Below are 18,141 nucleotides of genomic sequence, written 5' to 3'. Positions count from 1 at the left end.
GAATTTGGGCATTTTTGCTTAATGGGGGGTATTTTGGTCATTTTTTATAATTTCCCTTATTTTAATTTCCCCATTTTTATTTTGGCGCTAAGGAATAAGTAAAATAAGTAAGTGATTTCAGTCCTTTTGATGTTGATAATCCGTGAGTGGCGGTCACATGTGATGAGAGTACATAATTAGTGATCAGCATTGGTAAATTGTATAAGCGGGAAAAGGATATCGCAAAGCCAAACCAAGATTTGTGGGCACAGAAAGGACACATCGGAAGCTTCAAAATGACCAGAAATTTATTCCCAATATCTATTAATTCATTCGTTATCCAGACAAAACAAAATCTTATTTGAATAAGGAAAATTTTTTTTCCAATGTTGGGCTCACCTTCGAGAATTGGATCAGTTTCATGCGTAATTGATGTGGGTTGCTCTCATTCTTCATTACTATTTCCTGTTAATACGAAAAACTCCATTTCTTTAAAAAGATTTAGCCAACAATTTTCTCGTCTTCAAACAACCAAGGCCATCACCCCAACCACCACCACCCCAATACTGGACGACTCTGAATCTGACGCTTCCGTTGGACAATCTCGGGTGGGTTTACTTTATTTTTTTAAATTGAATTTCTGTTTTTAATGAATTAGTGAGTTTATGATGCAATAATGATACTTGGTTTGGTCTGGTTTGTGGGAAGAAGTAGAGTTCTGCTGATTGGAAAGCAGCAAGGGCTTACAAAGAGAGTGGTTTTGTGTACGAGGGAAGGATTGAAGGTTTCAATGGTGGAGGTTTGCTTGTCCGCTTCTTTTCTCTTGTGGGGTTTCTTCCCTTTTCCCAGTTGAGCCCTTCTCATTCTTGTAAAGGTACCATTCTTGCGTCATTCCTTTATTTATTTCAACTTATTTTACTCTAATAACTTGGATAATTAGCCTTGCTTTGAGGTGAAACATGGATTTGAAAACTGTAATGCTACTCGTGTCAACTTTTAAGAGAGAATAACAATACTATATAAACTTACTTTGAGTACACAAATATGTATACACTTTTGTGTATCATCACATGATTAAGTGTTATTTTATCATCAATTCAAAATCACCCAATCATATAATGACACATATAAGTGTGTATGTATTTATTGAAAGGAGAAACTTAAGTCTTTGAATAGGGAAGAAAATCTGCCAATTATAGAGTAATGTCACCTTAATTTGCATACAAGAGTTTGTTTATGTAACATTACTCATTTGAAGGTTGATTATATCTGATGACTTAATTGTCTATGGGTGGAGCTATTTACACTAAAAAAACTACTCTATGAACCCATATTATTAAGTTTCACACCGCGCACTGTTTACATTTTTGTGTTTGCTGAAATACTTGCTCTCCTTAATTATATAATTCACAAGGCTTTTCATAACTTGCTCATTCTTTTGCACTTGTGGGCATCTAATTAAGTATTGGCAGAATAATTTTTTTCATTGGCAACCTGCTCTATACCTTTATGTTTGCTGACCTGTTATTATCTTTCTGTAACGATATTTCTTCTAGAGTCACATAAAACCATCCATGAGGTAGCCAAAGGCTTGGCTGGTTCACTTATATCTGTTAAGGTAATGAATTTCTTTACTTAATACTTAACCTTTTGTTACAAAAAAGATTTCAGTTTTATCTCATCTATGGCATAGTGATACCTTACTAAATTTACAAGTGCTGTAGCTTCCTAGTGATAGGTGCTTGATTAGGTGTTCAATTCATTTATCCTTTTTTCTATGGGTTGCATAGGGTTGACCATTAGAAATTGTTCTAATGCCTTGCATATGTTGAGGAGCACAAGTTGTTGTTTGGCTGTCATGTTAGACTTTTTTTTTTTTTTTGGGTAAGTAATTTTTGTTTACCAAAAGAGAAAAGATACAAGAAAAGGCTTTCCTAGGAAAAGTCTCTAGGTAAAGCAAAGAAAAGGAAGAACACAAGACAACAAAGACCAAACCCAAGAGCACCACGGCTTACAAGCAACAAAGCCAAACACAAAGCACAATAGCCAAGAAAGGCTTTCCAAGGACAATCCCCTAGGTAAAGCCAAGCAAACTCAAAGAAAAACCAAGCCAACCGCAGCACCAATATAATAACCAAAGCAAAGAGGCGAATTCAACGAGATCCCTATATTATCTACTTGAAGATGCATCTCGGCAAGTTCCACCTAACGGCAAGCTCCTCATTTTCTCTGGATCTTCTAATATTGCTTAGGAAAGTTGCTCTTTCCCTCACCACCTCCTTTATCTTGGATGGTTGTGCTATCCCTTCCAAAGCAGGGACTATTTCTTTCCATCCATATAAAATATACTGAAGCACTAAGGCTCAGTTTGCTAAGGATGTTTTGCTAGCTCTCCTCCTTCCAATGCCTTGCACAGTTGTCTATGTACTCAAACCAAGGCTGCGGTATGTCAGCCTTTCTATTACATAATCAATATGATCATGGCTAAAAATGTGAATGAAATTTTTTTCATGTGGATATTTCTGAAATATGAGGAGTGGGAAAGACAAGGGAGACATAGGAACAATGGAGGAAAATGGAATTAACTCTAGAATTGAAATTTAGGGGTAGCTAATATTCTGAGCATTATGTGGTTAAAAAGTGTGCATTCTATATTGACTGATTTCAGGTAGTGAGTGCTGTAAAGTAGATTCCGGTTTCTATGCATTTCAAAATGTTGTAAAGTGGCAAATTAATTCTATTTTCAATAATTAATTTATTTTGGAAAATCAGTTGTTATGAAATTTAATGACTGTATACCTACAGTTTCTTCTTTGACTTTCCCACTTGGTTTTTGGAGACTACACAACCATGGTCGAAAGGCCTTTTTCTTTTTCCGGTATGCCATGTTTGACTGACTTACATGTAAGTGGAAAATGACCTGATGGAATTTCTTAATGACAAGCATAGTTAATAAGTAAGCTCCCAACAATATTATCTGACCACTTAAATGCCCTTTAATAAACAAGGCACATGAATTAAAGATAGTCCCAACAACAAACAGAAACACTACTAATTATAGTTTAATTATTACAGTAAGAAATTTGAGCACAAGACCTGTTGGTTAAATTGACTGTAGTGTTGAAGTGCTATTTAGCCTAAAAGTTTATTATTGAGAAGCATGCCTATCCTAATTTTATGGTTGTAACAATATCAAATGTTGTCTATGTTTGTGAACAACTTCTTTGATATTGCAAACATGGAGGCTTGCGATTGATTGCCAACTTTGATATTGCAAACTTGGAAGCTTGTGATTGATTGTCAACTTTAATATTGCAAAAATAAAATTTGGTGACTAGTTGGTAACTTTAATATTGCAAATATGAAGGTTGATGTATGGTCACTAGCCTTTGATACAATCCCTATTTTCCTTTATTTAAGATGGATTCCCGGTTTCCCTAATTCTCTATTTTCTTTCATTTAGGATTTATGGGAGTTTGTTTTCCTTATGCTACAATTTCCTTTTATTATCAAGAGTCTATAAATACATTGCAATATACTATGAGTCTTTGGCAAAATTGAAGGGTTTGCTCTAGGCTCTAGCGATCAACTTTCTATTCTTCTCTTTAATTTAAAAAAAAAAAAATTATTTTGAGAACCCTAGGTTCCAAACAGCCTTCCATCCACAATTTAAAAGTGTAAATATTTGCACTTGAGAATTTGTGTTTCTTTTACTCTCACTTTGTTTATATTAATCTAGTATTTAAATGGCTTTGTTCTTTTTCCTTATGTTTTCCTCTTCTTCAATCCCACTTGTTTGTCTGTAACTCATACATCAACTTTCTTAGTTACATGTAAGATTAGTTATATTTGTGTAACTTGTAGGTTATCCAAGCAGATGAGGAGAACAAGAAATTGATTTTCTCTGAAAAGGAAGCTGTTTGGACAAAGTATTCTCAGAGCGTTAATGTAGAGGATATTTTTATAGGAAGGGTCGGTTCCGTTGAGGATTATGGTGCCTTCATTCACTTACGTTTTCCGGATGGTATTACTATCTCCAATTTGTATACTTTTATTTTTCTATTGTACTTTTTATTCTACAGAAATGTTATATGACAATAGTAACTTGTGATTGCAGGTCTTTATCATTTAACTGGACTAGTTCATGTCTCTGAGGTTTCTTGGGACCTAGTTCAAGACGTGAGAGATATCCTTAATGAAGGTGATGAAGTAAGGGTCAAAGTTATAAAGATCGACAGGTGAGTTTGATTAGCTACTAGTTTGAACTTGTTTAGACAATAAATACATTTTTGTTAGAGATTCTAGTTCTTTTCCTCCAAAGATGTATGCTTGGCCCCACTTAACCAAGTGTTTAGGAAGAATTTTTTTTAAATTACTTGTGTTCGTTGTTATATATTTGCATCATATACCAGTATATTTACCAATGTAGTTATTTGTTCTAAAAAAATAAATGAAGAAATGACTAAGCCTTTTGTGTTTCTCAAAATTAAATGGAATAAAGCAAGACTTCACATTTGAGACGAGGAAATCATGTGATGAAGTCTTCAATCAATGTAATTCCCAAATTGAGTTCTTTTGGTATTATTCCTTGCTAGAGCCATCACCAGTAAGCTTCCAACAATTGCTCATAATGTCATGTCTACAAGTCAATTGAGGGATTGTATACAAAGTCTGTATTGTCACTTCATTACTTATTAGTCACTTGTGGTCTCAATTATCATGCAGTGTTTTCAATCATAAATTAAGGGAAGACAATAGAGGTAAGCTAATTGTTATGAGAACAGCTACATCTAATATGAACCTTAGGAGAACTACACCTCAAAAGCTAGTTATTGAGATGGGAGAGTTCAAGGTCATATAAACCCTACACTAGTTACTTATATTTTTAAATGTAGGATTCAAGTCTCATACCTTGCATTTGGGATTCTAACATGCCACCACACTTTGTAGTCTCGGCACCCATGCTGGTTGGTTGTGCGCTAGCTTCGGATGAATATTGCAGTGCTAACGTCACCACCCGCACTGCACGATTACAACTAGAAGACATAGTGATATCTCTGATATCAAATGATATGAATTTTGGGAGAACTATATCTCAAAAACTAACTATTGAGATTAGAGAGTCCAAGACCATATAAATCTCACATTAGAAGTCTATACTTTCCAATGTAGGATCTAAAATTCATACCTTACACTTAGGATTTTAATTTACTACCACGCTCTACAACCCCGACATCCACACGAGTTGGTTGTGCACTAACTCTTTGCTAGCTCTGGGCAAACATTGTAATGCCTGTGTCAACAAAATGATACGAATCTTGGGAAAAAACACAACTTAAGAGCTAGCTATTTAGATTGAAGAGTCTAAGACCATATAAACCTCACATTAGAAGCTCATATCTTCCAATGTGGGATCCAAGTCTCATATCTTTCACTTAGGATCCTAACATATCACAATGCTCTGTAGCCCTTGCACTCACGTGGGTTGGTTGTGTGCTAGCTTCCTACTAGTCTCAGGTGAACACTAAGTGTCACCACCTGCACCACAAAATTGCGGCTAAGAAACGTGATGGTGACTCTGATACCAAATAATATGAATCTTAAAAGAACTATACCTCAAAGGCTAACTATTGAGATGGAAAAGTCTAATGTCATATAAACCCCATAGTAGTTGCGCATACTTTTCAATGTGGGATTCAACCCTCATACCTTGCATTTGGGATCCTAACATATCACTATACTCTGTAGTCCCTGTGCTCACGTGAGTTGATTGTGTGCTAACTCTCTGCTAGCCTCAGACGAATACTATAATATCGGCATTACCACTCACGTCGCATGATTGCAACTAGGAGACATTGTGATGACCCTGATATCAAATAATATGAACCTTGAGAGAACCATACTTTAAAAGCTAACTATTGAGATTAGAGAGTTTAAGACCATATAAACCTCACACTAGTTGCTCATACTTTTCAATGTGGGATTTGAGTCTTATACTTTGCACTTGGGATCCTAACATACCATCACACTCCGTAGTTCTGACACTTATGCAGACCAGTTATACACTAACTCCCTGCTAGTCCTGGGTGAACATTGTAATGTCGGCGTCACCGTCTACACCGCATGATTAGATGGTGGCTTTAATACCAAATGATAAGAACGTTAGGAGAACCACACCTCAAAAGTTAATTATTGAAATGGGAGAACCCAAGACTATATAAACCCCACACTAATTGTTCATACTTTTTAATGTGAAATCCAAGTTTCTTACCTTGCACTTGAAATCCTAACAATATGATTCTCATTCTCTTTCTCTCTTGAGCAGGAAATTGCAAAGACTTTCTCTCTCTTCTAATTATTTTTCTCTCACTTTAATCTCAGCCATTAATGTTAACCATGGGTTAAACTTGCTCTTCTATTCTGTTATCAACAGTTTTCTTTTTCTAATTTCTGGTTAAAAGTTGTTTAAACAATCATTTGTTTTAATTTTAAAAGGATAATTATTTGTTCTTTCTTCATTGGTTTGTTATCTAGGAATATCTGAGATAAAATAAAATTCTTGAAAGATTATGAAAGTTTAGAGTAGGTTTAATTGCATTTGCATGAAAGCATGCATTACAACTCAAGCTATAACATTAACTAGTGAATATAAAATACTTCATCATCTGAAAGATCTCCCATCTTTGACTTGTAGCAAAATCGATGAAGAACTCATACTCATTTGCTTATTGAGTTGTTATCTGCTAATACACAGTAGATCTTATTAGATATTTTGCTTTTATTTATTATTGAAGGGACATATGATGTTCCCTTGATTTAGTAAAGTGAAAAGTTGAAATTAGCTTAAATATGTTAGTTTTGGATGCGCACTTTTGCTTCTCTGTTTCTTGATATGTTCTCTTGTTTTGATCATGCGAACTGAGAGATATGTGGAAACTGTGTATAACATTTTTTGATGGTAAGTGCAGAGAGAAGTCAAGGATCACCTTATCAATCAAACAGTTGGAAGAAGATCCACTTCTAGAAACTTTGGACAAAGTGATTCCAAAGGTTTGTAATATGAAATTGTCTTGTGTGCGTGTGATCATGCTTTTAGTCACACCATTTATCACAGAAGTGAGTTTTAAGTCCAGTCAGAACTGAACATTGCACTCTGCAGGATGCGTCAGCTAAGCCTGAGTCAATGAGTGTGAGCAATAACAATGCCATTGAGCCTCTTCCAGGTCTTGGAGCAATATTTGAAGAGCTTCTGCTGGAAGACGGGTATTGATTTATCATTGCTTGGCTTAAGTTACTTGTAGGATCTGGAGCTTTCATGGGAAAATTATAAGCCTATATATCGATTTAGCTTTTTATTTTCTATATTCTTGATGTGAAATGATTATTTGATTCATTCCATTACCTACTTTAGCTTCATAGTTCATTGTGTTTATTATATATGTTTCATGTATATCTTGCATTATTTTCTCAAAGCTTTACTTCTTTCTGGGTTCTGCTATTAACTACGAACCCTCCAAAAGCTGGCTACACCATCTTAAGCATTCTATAACTCTCTCAAGGTCAACAATCCGCATTACCTCTTAGGGGTAGAAAACTTCAATAATAAAAAAGCTCACTAATAAAAGATTATGAAATAGACCTCAAAAGTTAGCAAAACTGATAGTGTTAGAACTTTCGAGGTGAAGGTCTAGGTTCGAGCTTCTGTCACACTTGTGCAATGATTGTGGGTTTGATCACTGTGTCCCGGGTTTATCTGTTCAACAAATACAGATAGGGTCTTGGATTATTAAAAAAAAAATTATGAAATAGTTGAATAAATGCATAGCAAATATAAATTGTTCCTCTTAATAAAATTAACAAAGTTTAGTCACTATATGCTCAAAAGAACTGAAACAATCATGAAATGAGGTGCTGTTATCATGAACATAAAATAATACATATATATGTATATATACTGTATAACTGCTGTAGTCAAACAATGAGAACTTTGAGTGTGAGCAATAACTGGAATTCTGGCTATGACATGGCAGCACATGGTTGATTTGACATTGGATGATCAGGATTGCTGAAATCTAAATCTTCTGGACAATATAAACCTGATTTCAGAGTGCCATGTTTACATGTATGAGCATGTGCCTGTGTCTCCTAGTTTTCTGTACTGAAATGGCATCAGCCTTAATATGTTTGCTTAGCTTGATGTATTTTTTGAACAATGATTGCACCGTAAAGCTTGGTTTTTAACATGGGTATGCCCCATGCATATGCCTGTCTACATTTTTTTTGGCTTTGGATTTGGGGTGTTTACATACGTCGGTTGAACTTTGGTCTTATAATGTGGATTGGATCTTGATGTTTTACTCAAAAATCATTAGATAGTAGTCTTTTGTTTTTTTTGGATCCCTTATATTATATATTATTATGTTTATCTTGTTCTGTTATTTTATGGTGTTACGGTCCAGTATAGATGATGTAAGAATCACACAACAAGGGTTTGAGAAACGGGTTGTTTCACAAGACTTGCAGCTATGGCTCTCAAATGTGAGTTTTTTTTTTGTTTTTTAACCCCTCAATATTTATGTATAGTTCTTCCTGCGGTGTTCGCTTGGCATCATACATCACAATTGTCATCTTGCAGGCACCACCAGTTGATGGGAAGTTTACTCTCCTAGCTCGTGCTGGAAGACAGGTAAGTTCACTTCGGGCTTTCATCTGCCTCTCTCTCTTGTTTCTCCCTTTATCTTTAGTAATTTTTATCTTCTATGATTCAGGTGCAGGAGATACAACTGACAACACTACTTGATCAGGAAGGTATCAAAAAGGCATTGCAATGAGTATTAGAACGTGTTCCGTGACATATAAGGATGACATATCCTTAATTTGGCCGCACCATGGTTAATGATGTGTTCATTTTTTTTTTTCCCAGGTCTTTGCTGCTGCTTTTGTACAGAGTTTATTTTGAGTTTAAAAGACATGGTAGATTTTTGTTCTCATTTAAAATTTCTAACTGTAAAAAGAAGCATTCGGTATACTACAACCGGATATTCAAAAACTTAATATATAACCATGGAATTAAATTATTATCAGGGGAATAATAAATTATATATTATTCACTTGCGCTTACAGGTTTGTCTTTTTAGGATAATCTTGGTCTTTAGCACAAACAATTGAAAATGTGTGTGAAGATTTTGTACAATGAGCATCAAGTCTTGAAAATCCAAGTGGGTATCTATATTATATGTTATGTAATTAATCGATTTTAAATTAATAATAAAGTAACATTCAATTATATGATAACATAATATTTGAGTATCTAATTAAGTATTTAAAATTGGGTATTATTGGCATTGCCCTTGCACAAAGGATGGCTTGCCTTTGTTTCAGAAAGGAGGGGCTTTATGCAATTGGTGACTATTATGTTATGGATAAATTGTGATATTGAGAAAATCTTGGTTTTTTTCTAAGAGCAATCTCATGTACGTCTCTTTTTAAGTTAACACATAATGTATTATTATGTAATTAGACATTATTTTATTTTTAATTTTAAATTATTTAATCGTATTCAAAGTGTGCTCTTTTTCTAAAAACTGTGCTATGTATCTGGTTAAAATGTTTTATTTATTCCTGAAATTATTCTTCTTGAAGTAGTTGGGATTCGCCTAAGTAAGAACTAATTCTCCAAAGCAGAAGGCCATTTAAACTGTCATTTATATTTGAAAATTCATCCAGCATTGGTTAAAATAAAAGGAACACTAAACTTAGGGCAGCTCTAAGGTGTGGGGCTTAGAGTGTTAGAATTGCGTCTAACATTGCATGGACAAGGTGTGTTGGCTGACCATGTGGGAGTCAAACAAAACAAGTGCAAAGATGCTGAAATTAACGGCTGAAAAGTATGGTTGGTGCCATAAGCGGTTGAATGCATGGAGGGCATAGCAGTTATGTTTGCCCTTGATTAGGGAATTAATAGGACAATTATTCTAGACACATATAGGGAGGAAAGTATCATGTTTGAATTTAAAGAAAATTGTCCAACTGTTTTGTAAACTGTCTCGTCTGTATTTATGTGGCCGAATACCATTGTGCATGAATTCCTTCGTAATCTTTGAGTTGTGATTAATTAAGGCTGGGTTAATTCCTCAGATATTAAGTGCACTATGATTTACATGATGCTTACTGTTGCGCACATATGTTGGCTAAGTGTTTGTGATTATCAAACATCCACCAAAATCGAGTATTGCAAACCAAGTCAAGAGACTTGACTGCATCACAGGGTGACGAATTCATAGAATTTTTGTTTAGGACGTTGATTCTTTCTCGTGGGAGAGATTTGTTACACCCAATTTTAAAGGCGAAGTAGTGCAATGAATTGGCAAGCTAAACTAGACCAAAAGCCCTAGAGCTGCATGACTGGGCATGCCAGGATAATGTGCAAGATTTATGAATTAAGGATTCTGATGACAAGCATTGAGAGGAGGTGCTTGGAATATTGCTAGAGATGTCTAACATTGGCAAAGGCCAAAGGGAAATTGTGTTGGTGACATTATGTAGATGTGTTGAGTAACACAAGTGTAAGAGCGCAAAATTGGGTGCGTAAGATAAGCATACATCATGAGAAATGGGTGTATGTGTGGGGTGGCATGAGCTATTGTGGCAACAAGCCTGAACATGGCAAAGCAAGGTAGTGATTGAGAAAACTAAGTGCATAGCATAAGTGGATGCTCATTGTGTAAACAAGGCCAAGGTACAATTCTCATGAGCAAAGAGGGAAGTTTGTTGGCCAATAGTCAAGAGTTAGACGATTGAAAGCGCTGCTAGATAGCTAGACATTGATAGGCATATGTTGATAATAAGTTATGCTGGGAAGTTGGACAAAAAGTTGGGAATAGTAGTCAATTATATAAACAAAACGGACTGTGATTGTTATAAACAGTTTAGAGATGGAAACTGTATATTTGAATTGTAAGATAATTGCCCATAACTATTATAGTCCAATTATATAAAGGAAGATGGTAGTCTTTGGATAGGGATAGCAGTGTCATGAGAGAGTGCATCATGATGCATGTCGTTGGGGCATGATGAGAAATGGGTTAAAGGGACAACATCTAAGAAAGAAATGTGTGCATGAGTTAGTACATGGGATGCATGCAGTAGTGCACTGCGCTTCCTCAACCACTTGCGTGTTGTGCCATGTTCAATGCGCATTGCCACAATAGATCGTGTAGCCTTATCTGTGTTCTAGGGGTGTAAAAAACCTGTTAACCAAACTGACAAACCAGTTTTGTGAACTTAACTAAACTTTTGGTTCTAAAAAAAATTCTAAACTGAAACCAAACTGATTTTACCTGATAACTGAATTGAATTTCTGGTTGTCCAGTTTATAAATTTTGTTTTAAGATATTTTAATAAATTAAAATATTTCATAACTTATTTTGAGATGTATATATCAAATTCACCTTATTGCCTAGATAACCACCTTGGAAATTTTGTAGGTCAATGAGTTTGAATATGTTTTTACATTAAGGGTTTACAGTGGCAAGAAACACTGCACCTTGGTATCCATCCCACTCTTGGTACCCATGCGAAGCACGAACGAAAGGACACCATCTTCATTCATAAGAGGCTACTAAAGCTCTATGAATGAAGATGGTGTTTGGGTGGATGGGCATGTATCTTTGTATTTTGGTGAAAGATACAAAATTGTGAAATTGTGTTTATATTTATAAAATGCCATGAACAGTTGTTCATAAGGCATGAACAGTTGTTCATCTTTTATCATTATCTTATACAATCCATGATTTATTTAGATCTTTAAGCATTAGAATTTGGTATCTAGAGTTTGAGAGAGGTTACTCTTGAGAAGACAAGGGAATGTTGGCTACTATTAATTGTTTACAAGATTGGCAATATGCGATATGGAGTAATTGTTTTCTAGTGCTCACCGAGTGTGTGGCTAATAATTTCTTTAAGAAACAAAGATATGTAAGACCAAAACCTTTTTATTGGTTGCAATTTTTGTGTGTGTAAAAAACAATGATTTATATTTGACATTGGAAGACTTGTAGCATATCTAGGAGCTCTCAATGAGATGTTAAGTTCTAATAAAAGAGGTTTGTTACACTCTTAGATTTTTAAGGCAAAGTGGTGTGGAGTTTTGGCATGTTAAACTCAACCATAAGCCTTAAAGTAGCATCATTAGGCATGTTAGAGCAGTGTTCGTGCTTCGCATGGGTACCAAGAGTAGGATGGATACTCGCCTTGTAATGGATTGGAAAATGAATTTCTTGCCACGTAAAAATTAAAGGAGTCTCCGAACGTAGGTATCATGTTCTTAACACACTATGAGTGTTTCACATATTCATATATGTTCTATCTAAAGCATGATCCAAGTAAGGGGATTTTAGGTTGTATTAAATTTTTATTTGTATTTCCACTGCTTTCACTAAACTCTAGTGACTTGAAATTTTCTTTCATTTTTTACTACAAGCATAGGAGAGGAAAAGGAGGAGATTTTTTTCCTATGGGTACATAGACGTGGAAGGGATTATTCCCTACTAGTAAAGGATGAAGAATTCTCGTCATCTCCATAATGAGAACAGGCAAGGGATAGAGAAAGATATCCTCTACGGGAATGGGTAATAGGGTATTCAATCTCATTGTCATCCCTACTATTGTGACGCAGAGTGTTTAAAGAAGGATAAATTGAATGCTTTTTTAGTAATTTCTTAATCAATCAACATAAAAAGTTGCAATTGTGAATCCTTTGTAGTTGCTAAATAATGTTACTTGGTTGGCAAATTTTACAAATGATATTACTGCTAATTCAAAACTTGTAATACTTATCTCTAAATATATACCCTAACACAAAATTTGTACCCGAAAAGATGTGTTGAATTAAATCTTTTACATACACAAGCAATTATTAAATATGACTTATTAAATATAACCCTACAATCCCAAAAGTGTATTAATTATTACATGAAATCCAGTATATGATTTGAAAAGTAAAATCATAAGCTAAATGTGCATAAACCATAGTAAACAGATAGAAATACATAAAATCTATAATTATGATGAAAATAACGAAAGTGCCCCTACCTTGATATGCTACCTCGAGTTGACTTGTTAGCTCCCTCGCTATCGCCCTACTACTCCATGAATCTACCTATAAAATTACAAAGGAATATAGTGAATGAAACATACCCAATAAGTAAGTAAGCACATACGATATTAATATCAATTATTTTCCTAATTGTTCCATATTTATCAACATTGTAGTATTCTAAATGTTTCCTTTGCATCCTAAATGTCCATCTGATTTATTTGACACCCTGTGCCTCTTTCAAATGTTTCGTGTCATCCTCGATGGCTCGTGACCAACAATGTATGATGATGTCCCTAACGTTTGGTAAAAGCATGTGTCATCCCTGATGTCAACTATACGATGTACTTTGTATTCATGTCAGTTGGGCTTAGGGTTAGGGTCACACATACAAACCCCTTTGCTTTCACCACCACATCACACATAGTTCAATAGCTACATCACATTGCACACAATTCAGTGATATATCTATAACACCACAGATAAGTCTAAGGGTATTTCAATCTTTTTTCTAGTTTTAAAGTCAGTGATTTTTAAATCCAATAGTACACACCTATATATGGAGATATACACAGTTGTGTATAGTCAACAGATAGTCAAACTTTTAGTTTAGATTATGATTACAATGAAATAAGTTGTCTCAGTTGTGTAAGTAGGCACACAATCATGTATGGTCTATACGTACCTATGTATTGCATCTTGGAGATAAAATAAAAATGTGATCAACCCTAATTCTCACACATTTTTTTGCATTCCCAACTACTCAAAAAGTGAGAGAGTGTGAGAGATAAGTTTATGGTTACCTAAGGAGTCATTGTCAATCACCGAAATCACCGTAGCTGTGCAAGGGAGACATTTTTATCAAAATCCAAGTAAGTGGAGTTGGCTTCCTTTGTTTGGTCATGTAAATCTTTGGAATTTTCTATTATATACATGATCTAGAGGTGTTTAGGTGTAGTAATGATGCTCTGGTTAATGAAATTGATGTTTGAGGTGAATATGAGGAATTATATGCATGTTTAATCTCTTAATTGTAGTAATGTTATATGTTCGGGCTTGATTGATGCTTTAGAGCCATGGTACGTTTATTTTGATTAGATAAATCATATGATATCATGTTTATGGTGTATAGAGACTTCTATGTATGTCTTAGAAGAAGTAATCTTACTGAATTTGTAGTTAAAAAAACGTAGAAGGATGCGATTTTCAGATTGTGACACAAGGTTATGTGTGGTTCTATACACGTCCGTGTGTCATTCCAAAAATTTTGAAAATCTAAAGATCTCACGCTCATTCTAAGGGGAGAAATACACAGTTATGTGGTATGGGCTGCACGCCCGTGTATGGCTTTCCAAAAATGGACGATGTGCATTAGAGGATAAGTGGTTCATACACATAGATCCAAGTACACGGGAGTATGTCTAAGACAACTCTCATGTGCATTTTCTCTATACACAATCGTGTACTGAATGTCACACGCCCATGTATATAGTTCAGGAGGCACACTAGTGTGGGTTGACAAGTACACGACTGTGTAACCTTAGACAAAAGCAAAAGACAACTATACCCCTAGGCTAGTGCATAAGAGAGGAGAATTATATAAGAAGAATAAAGAGCTAATAAAGGAATAACTATTCAAGAAAGACTTAGATGAGATATCCAACTGTGTGGACAACAACATAAACACAAATCGAGTTGAATTTGAGTAAAAAATTAACAATCGTAAGGCTAGTATCATACAACTAGATAATCTAGCTATGTGTGTAAATCACAATATTTGTGAGAGCACCCATGAGACACATCTCTACACTAAGGCATATAACCACCCAATTCAGTTCAAATGTGTATGGTAACGATGTGGCTTTTAGATATTCCTTACATGATCAGTAGGATACATCATATATATACCCAAGGTAGAGGTCATCTCTGGATGGTTACTCAACAGTTCCAATCAGCTTATATGGTGAGGGAAAAGGCTGTTATCAAAGATTTTCTAGTGTGATCAGGGTGTCCTACTTAGATAGCCTAATAAGTCATTTGACATATACGTAAGACACTACATAGCTTTCACTACGACATCAGATATGTCAATTTCAACTTAGGTCTACATAGTTTTTCATAGATGACCTATGTTAGGGCATTGAGGTATCAATGTGACAATAGTTAGCTTACAAATGGAACACGAATTTTAGCATCAAATAATTTATTAACCATGGTCGCCAAAAGGTACCCACTTATGGAGTTTTACTCACTCATTTCCTTTGTATATTTTATAGGTAGAGTTGAGTAACAAGATAGACAGGGATCCAATAGTCTATCTGGTAGAACCAAGCAAGTGGTTGTTTTTAATTTGTCAGCCACATGGCATTATTACTATTATTATTATTTCTTTCAAACACATGGTTTTACTCAAGATTTGTATGGCTATTTTATAACAGAGATTTCAAATACTTGTTAATTTTTTAGTTTGATTAATAAAGTAATTATTTTTATTACATCACCTTTTTGCACACTTTATAATTACGATCATGTATTAAACTTTTTAAATAGTCCAGTTGTACACGTCTTTTTTGGTATATTCCCATCAGGGGTATGTATGTAAAAAAGGGGGTTACAATATCACACAATACGTAGCTTAGTGATAAGTCACACTACAGTTAGCTTAGTGACTAATCCATATTACACTAAGCTTGGCAAAATACCCACCACACACCGCTTGATGATAAGAATTTAATAATGCATGTTGGTATTTTCAATTTGAAACTACTTCGATCAGGTTCTATGTCGTCGTCCACATAGTCAACACCTTTATAATGACTTATATTATTGATAGCCTTCATTTTTCTTAATTTCCACCATAAACATGCCTTCTAGGGCTAAAATAGTCATTTTAATGTTCAAATATAAATTTCATCATTTAATTCCTTAAAGTCCATTTTCCCATATACTTGTTCCTAGTACATAACTATGCATGTGTTGTATATGGGGTATGCAAATTAGGATAGGATACACAATTGTGTGTCTCATACCATACTAGCATGTATCAATTCCCAATTTCACACACCCATGGCAATCAATCCACACAGGGAGATTTACCCTAAAAATCAATGAATGTGTGTCAATAGACACATGGGTATGTAACGTGTTTTTCCCAAATTTTTGAACTTACAAAAACGATCTCTATCAACATAAGCCAATTTTTGGTAGTGCCAAAACTGGTGCAAAAGTTAAACTTTATTTCAACTCCTCGAAAATCCTTTCACAAGCATCGAACCATCTGAAGAGAACATTATTCCTAGTCAATTCAGTCAATAGTCGAGCTAACTTGGTAAAGCCCTCCACAAATTATTTGTAATATCCTACTAGACCTAAAAAGTTCTAAACCTCCTTGGTTGTCTTAGGTTTCTACCAATCAAGTACAACCTCCACCTTATTGAGGCTCATCGAAATACCATTAGTCGATATCACGTAACGTAGGAATGTCACTCTATCTAACTAGAAGTCATACTTGAAGACCTTAGTATACATTTGCTTCTTACATAACCATTGCAATACAAATATCAAATGTTACTCATGCCCCTCACAAGTTATAGAATACACCAATATATAATCAATAAATACCATGATGAATCTATCGGGATAATCTTGAACACTCTATTTATTAGGTCCATGAAGATTACAAATGCATTATTCAATCCAAAAGGCATTACCATAAAGTCATAATACTTATACTTGGTCTGAAATACAATCTTTGGGACATCTCTCTCAACCATACGAAGTTGGTGATACCTAGATCTTAAGTCAATTTTGGAGAATACAGAAGCACTTTCGAACTAGTTAAACAAATCATCGATTTTTGGCAATGGGTACTTATTTTTTATAGTCACCTTATTCAACTCCCTATAATCAATGCACAAGCACTTCAACCCATCTTTCTTTTTCACAAGGAGGATCGATGCGCCTCATAGTGAATGGTTTGGCTTAATGTAATCACTATCTAGGAGCTCCAACAATTGTTTCTTCAATTCCTGATATTCAATTAAGGTTATTCTTTATGGAGTTTTAGAGATAAGTGTTATCCCAAGAGCTAACTCAATACTAAGTCCACCTACCTCTTAGGTACTAACCCTAACAACTCATCAGGAAATATATTCTAAAATTCACACATAACCGAAGTGGATTACAAAGTTAAGACTGAATTATCATCTATACCCACAACATATGTCAAATAACCTATACAACCTTTACTCAACAATGTCCTCACTTTAATACTACTAATCATCAAGCTTAACACATGGCGCTTATTGAAGGTGAACTCCTCACCATCATCTAAATGAAACTTGACTTTTTCTTTCTATAGTTAATTTCAACTTTATATCAACTCAACAAATCCACACCTAAGATTACATTGAAATTGGTCATATCAAACATAATTAGGTCAACTATCATATCTCTGCTCTTCATGTTACTGTCTCACCCAATAGCATTTGATCACTAGTGATTTTATTCCTATCAGTCAATCCAATACACACGCTATCAACTAGTATAGGCTTTAATCATAGCCTCTCAATAATACTATATGCAATAAAGTTGTGAATAACGCTAGAATCAATTAGCACATATAAATAAGAAGAATGAAAAGTCAAATAACTCATCACAGCAAATATATTGGCCTCAACCAATGCCTAAGTGCTTGTAAATACTCTAGTCTAACCTCCCCTAATAGTTTACTCAGTGGTGGTTGGTATCACAGTAGTGCACTTTTAGGCAAAATGACCTAATTGTTTGCATTTGTAACATCTTGCTACTCAACAATATGAGCAACTTGAATTGGGTGGCTCACACTCTTTAAAGCTTCATGATTAGCTCGAAAAACCTGTTGCATAATCCTTGTAATGATAGCATCATCAACCTGAGGCATTATAGTTGTGCCCAAAGTTTGTCCCATAACCATCCCTTTACTACCCTTCTAGGTTAAGGCCTCATCATCAATATCCTTATAGACAGTACTTAATAATCTCCTAGATCTCCTCATCCTAAAACTATACACACAATTTCAATTGGAT

General features: G+C 34.8%; 1 protein-coding gene across 1 annotated transcript; it reads left to right on the top strand.

Moving 5' to 3' along the window:
- Positions 1–201: 201 nt before the first annotated feature.
- Positions 202–9,089, top strand: LOC123221340 (30S ribosomal protein S1). Its single transcript, XM_044644180.1, has 11 exons — positions 202–587; positions 694–853; positions 1,536–1,597; positions 3,844–4,003; positions 4,097–4,217; positions 6,948–7,029; positions 7,139–7,242; positions 8,439–8,517; positions 8,615–8,665; positions 8,748–8,787; positions 8,903–9,089. Exons 1-11 carry the CDS (start codon positions 366–368, stop codon positions 9,031–9,033), a joined length of 1,212 nt encoding a protein of 403 aa, XP_044500115.1. The 5' UTR covers positions 202–365; the 3' UTR covers positions 9,034–9,089.
- The last annotated feature ends 9,052 nt before the right edge of the window (positions 9,090–18,141 follow it).

Source organism: Mangifera indica, chromosome 7, assembly GCF_011075055.1.
Source record: "Mangifera indica cultivar Alphonso chromosome 7, CATAS_Mindica_2.1, whole genome shotgun sequence".
Classification (NCBI taxonomy): domain Eukaryota; kingdom Viridiplantae; phylum Streptophyta; class Magnoliopsida; order Sapindales; family Anacardiaceae; genus Mangifera; species Mangifera indica.
The sequence above is the reverse complement of the archived record's forward strand: the minus strand, read 5'-3'. Positions and strand labels throughout refer to the sequence as shown.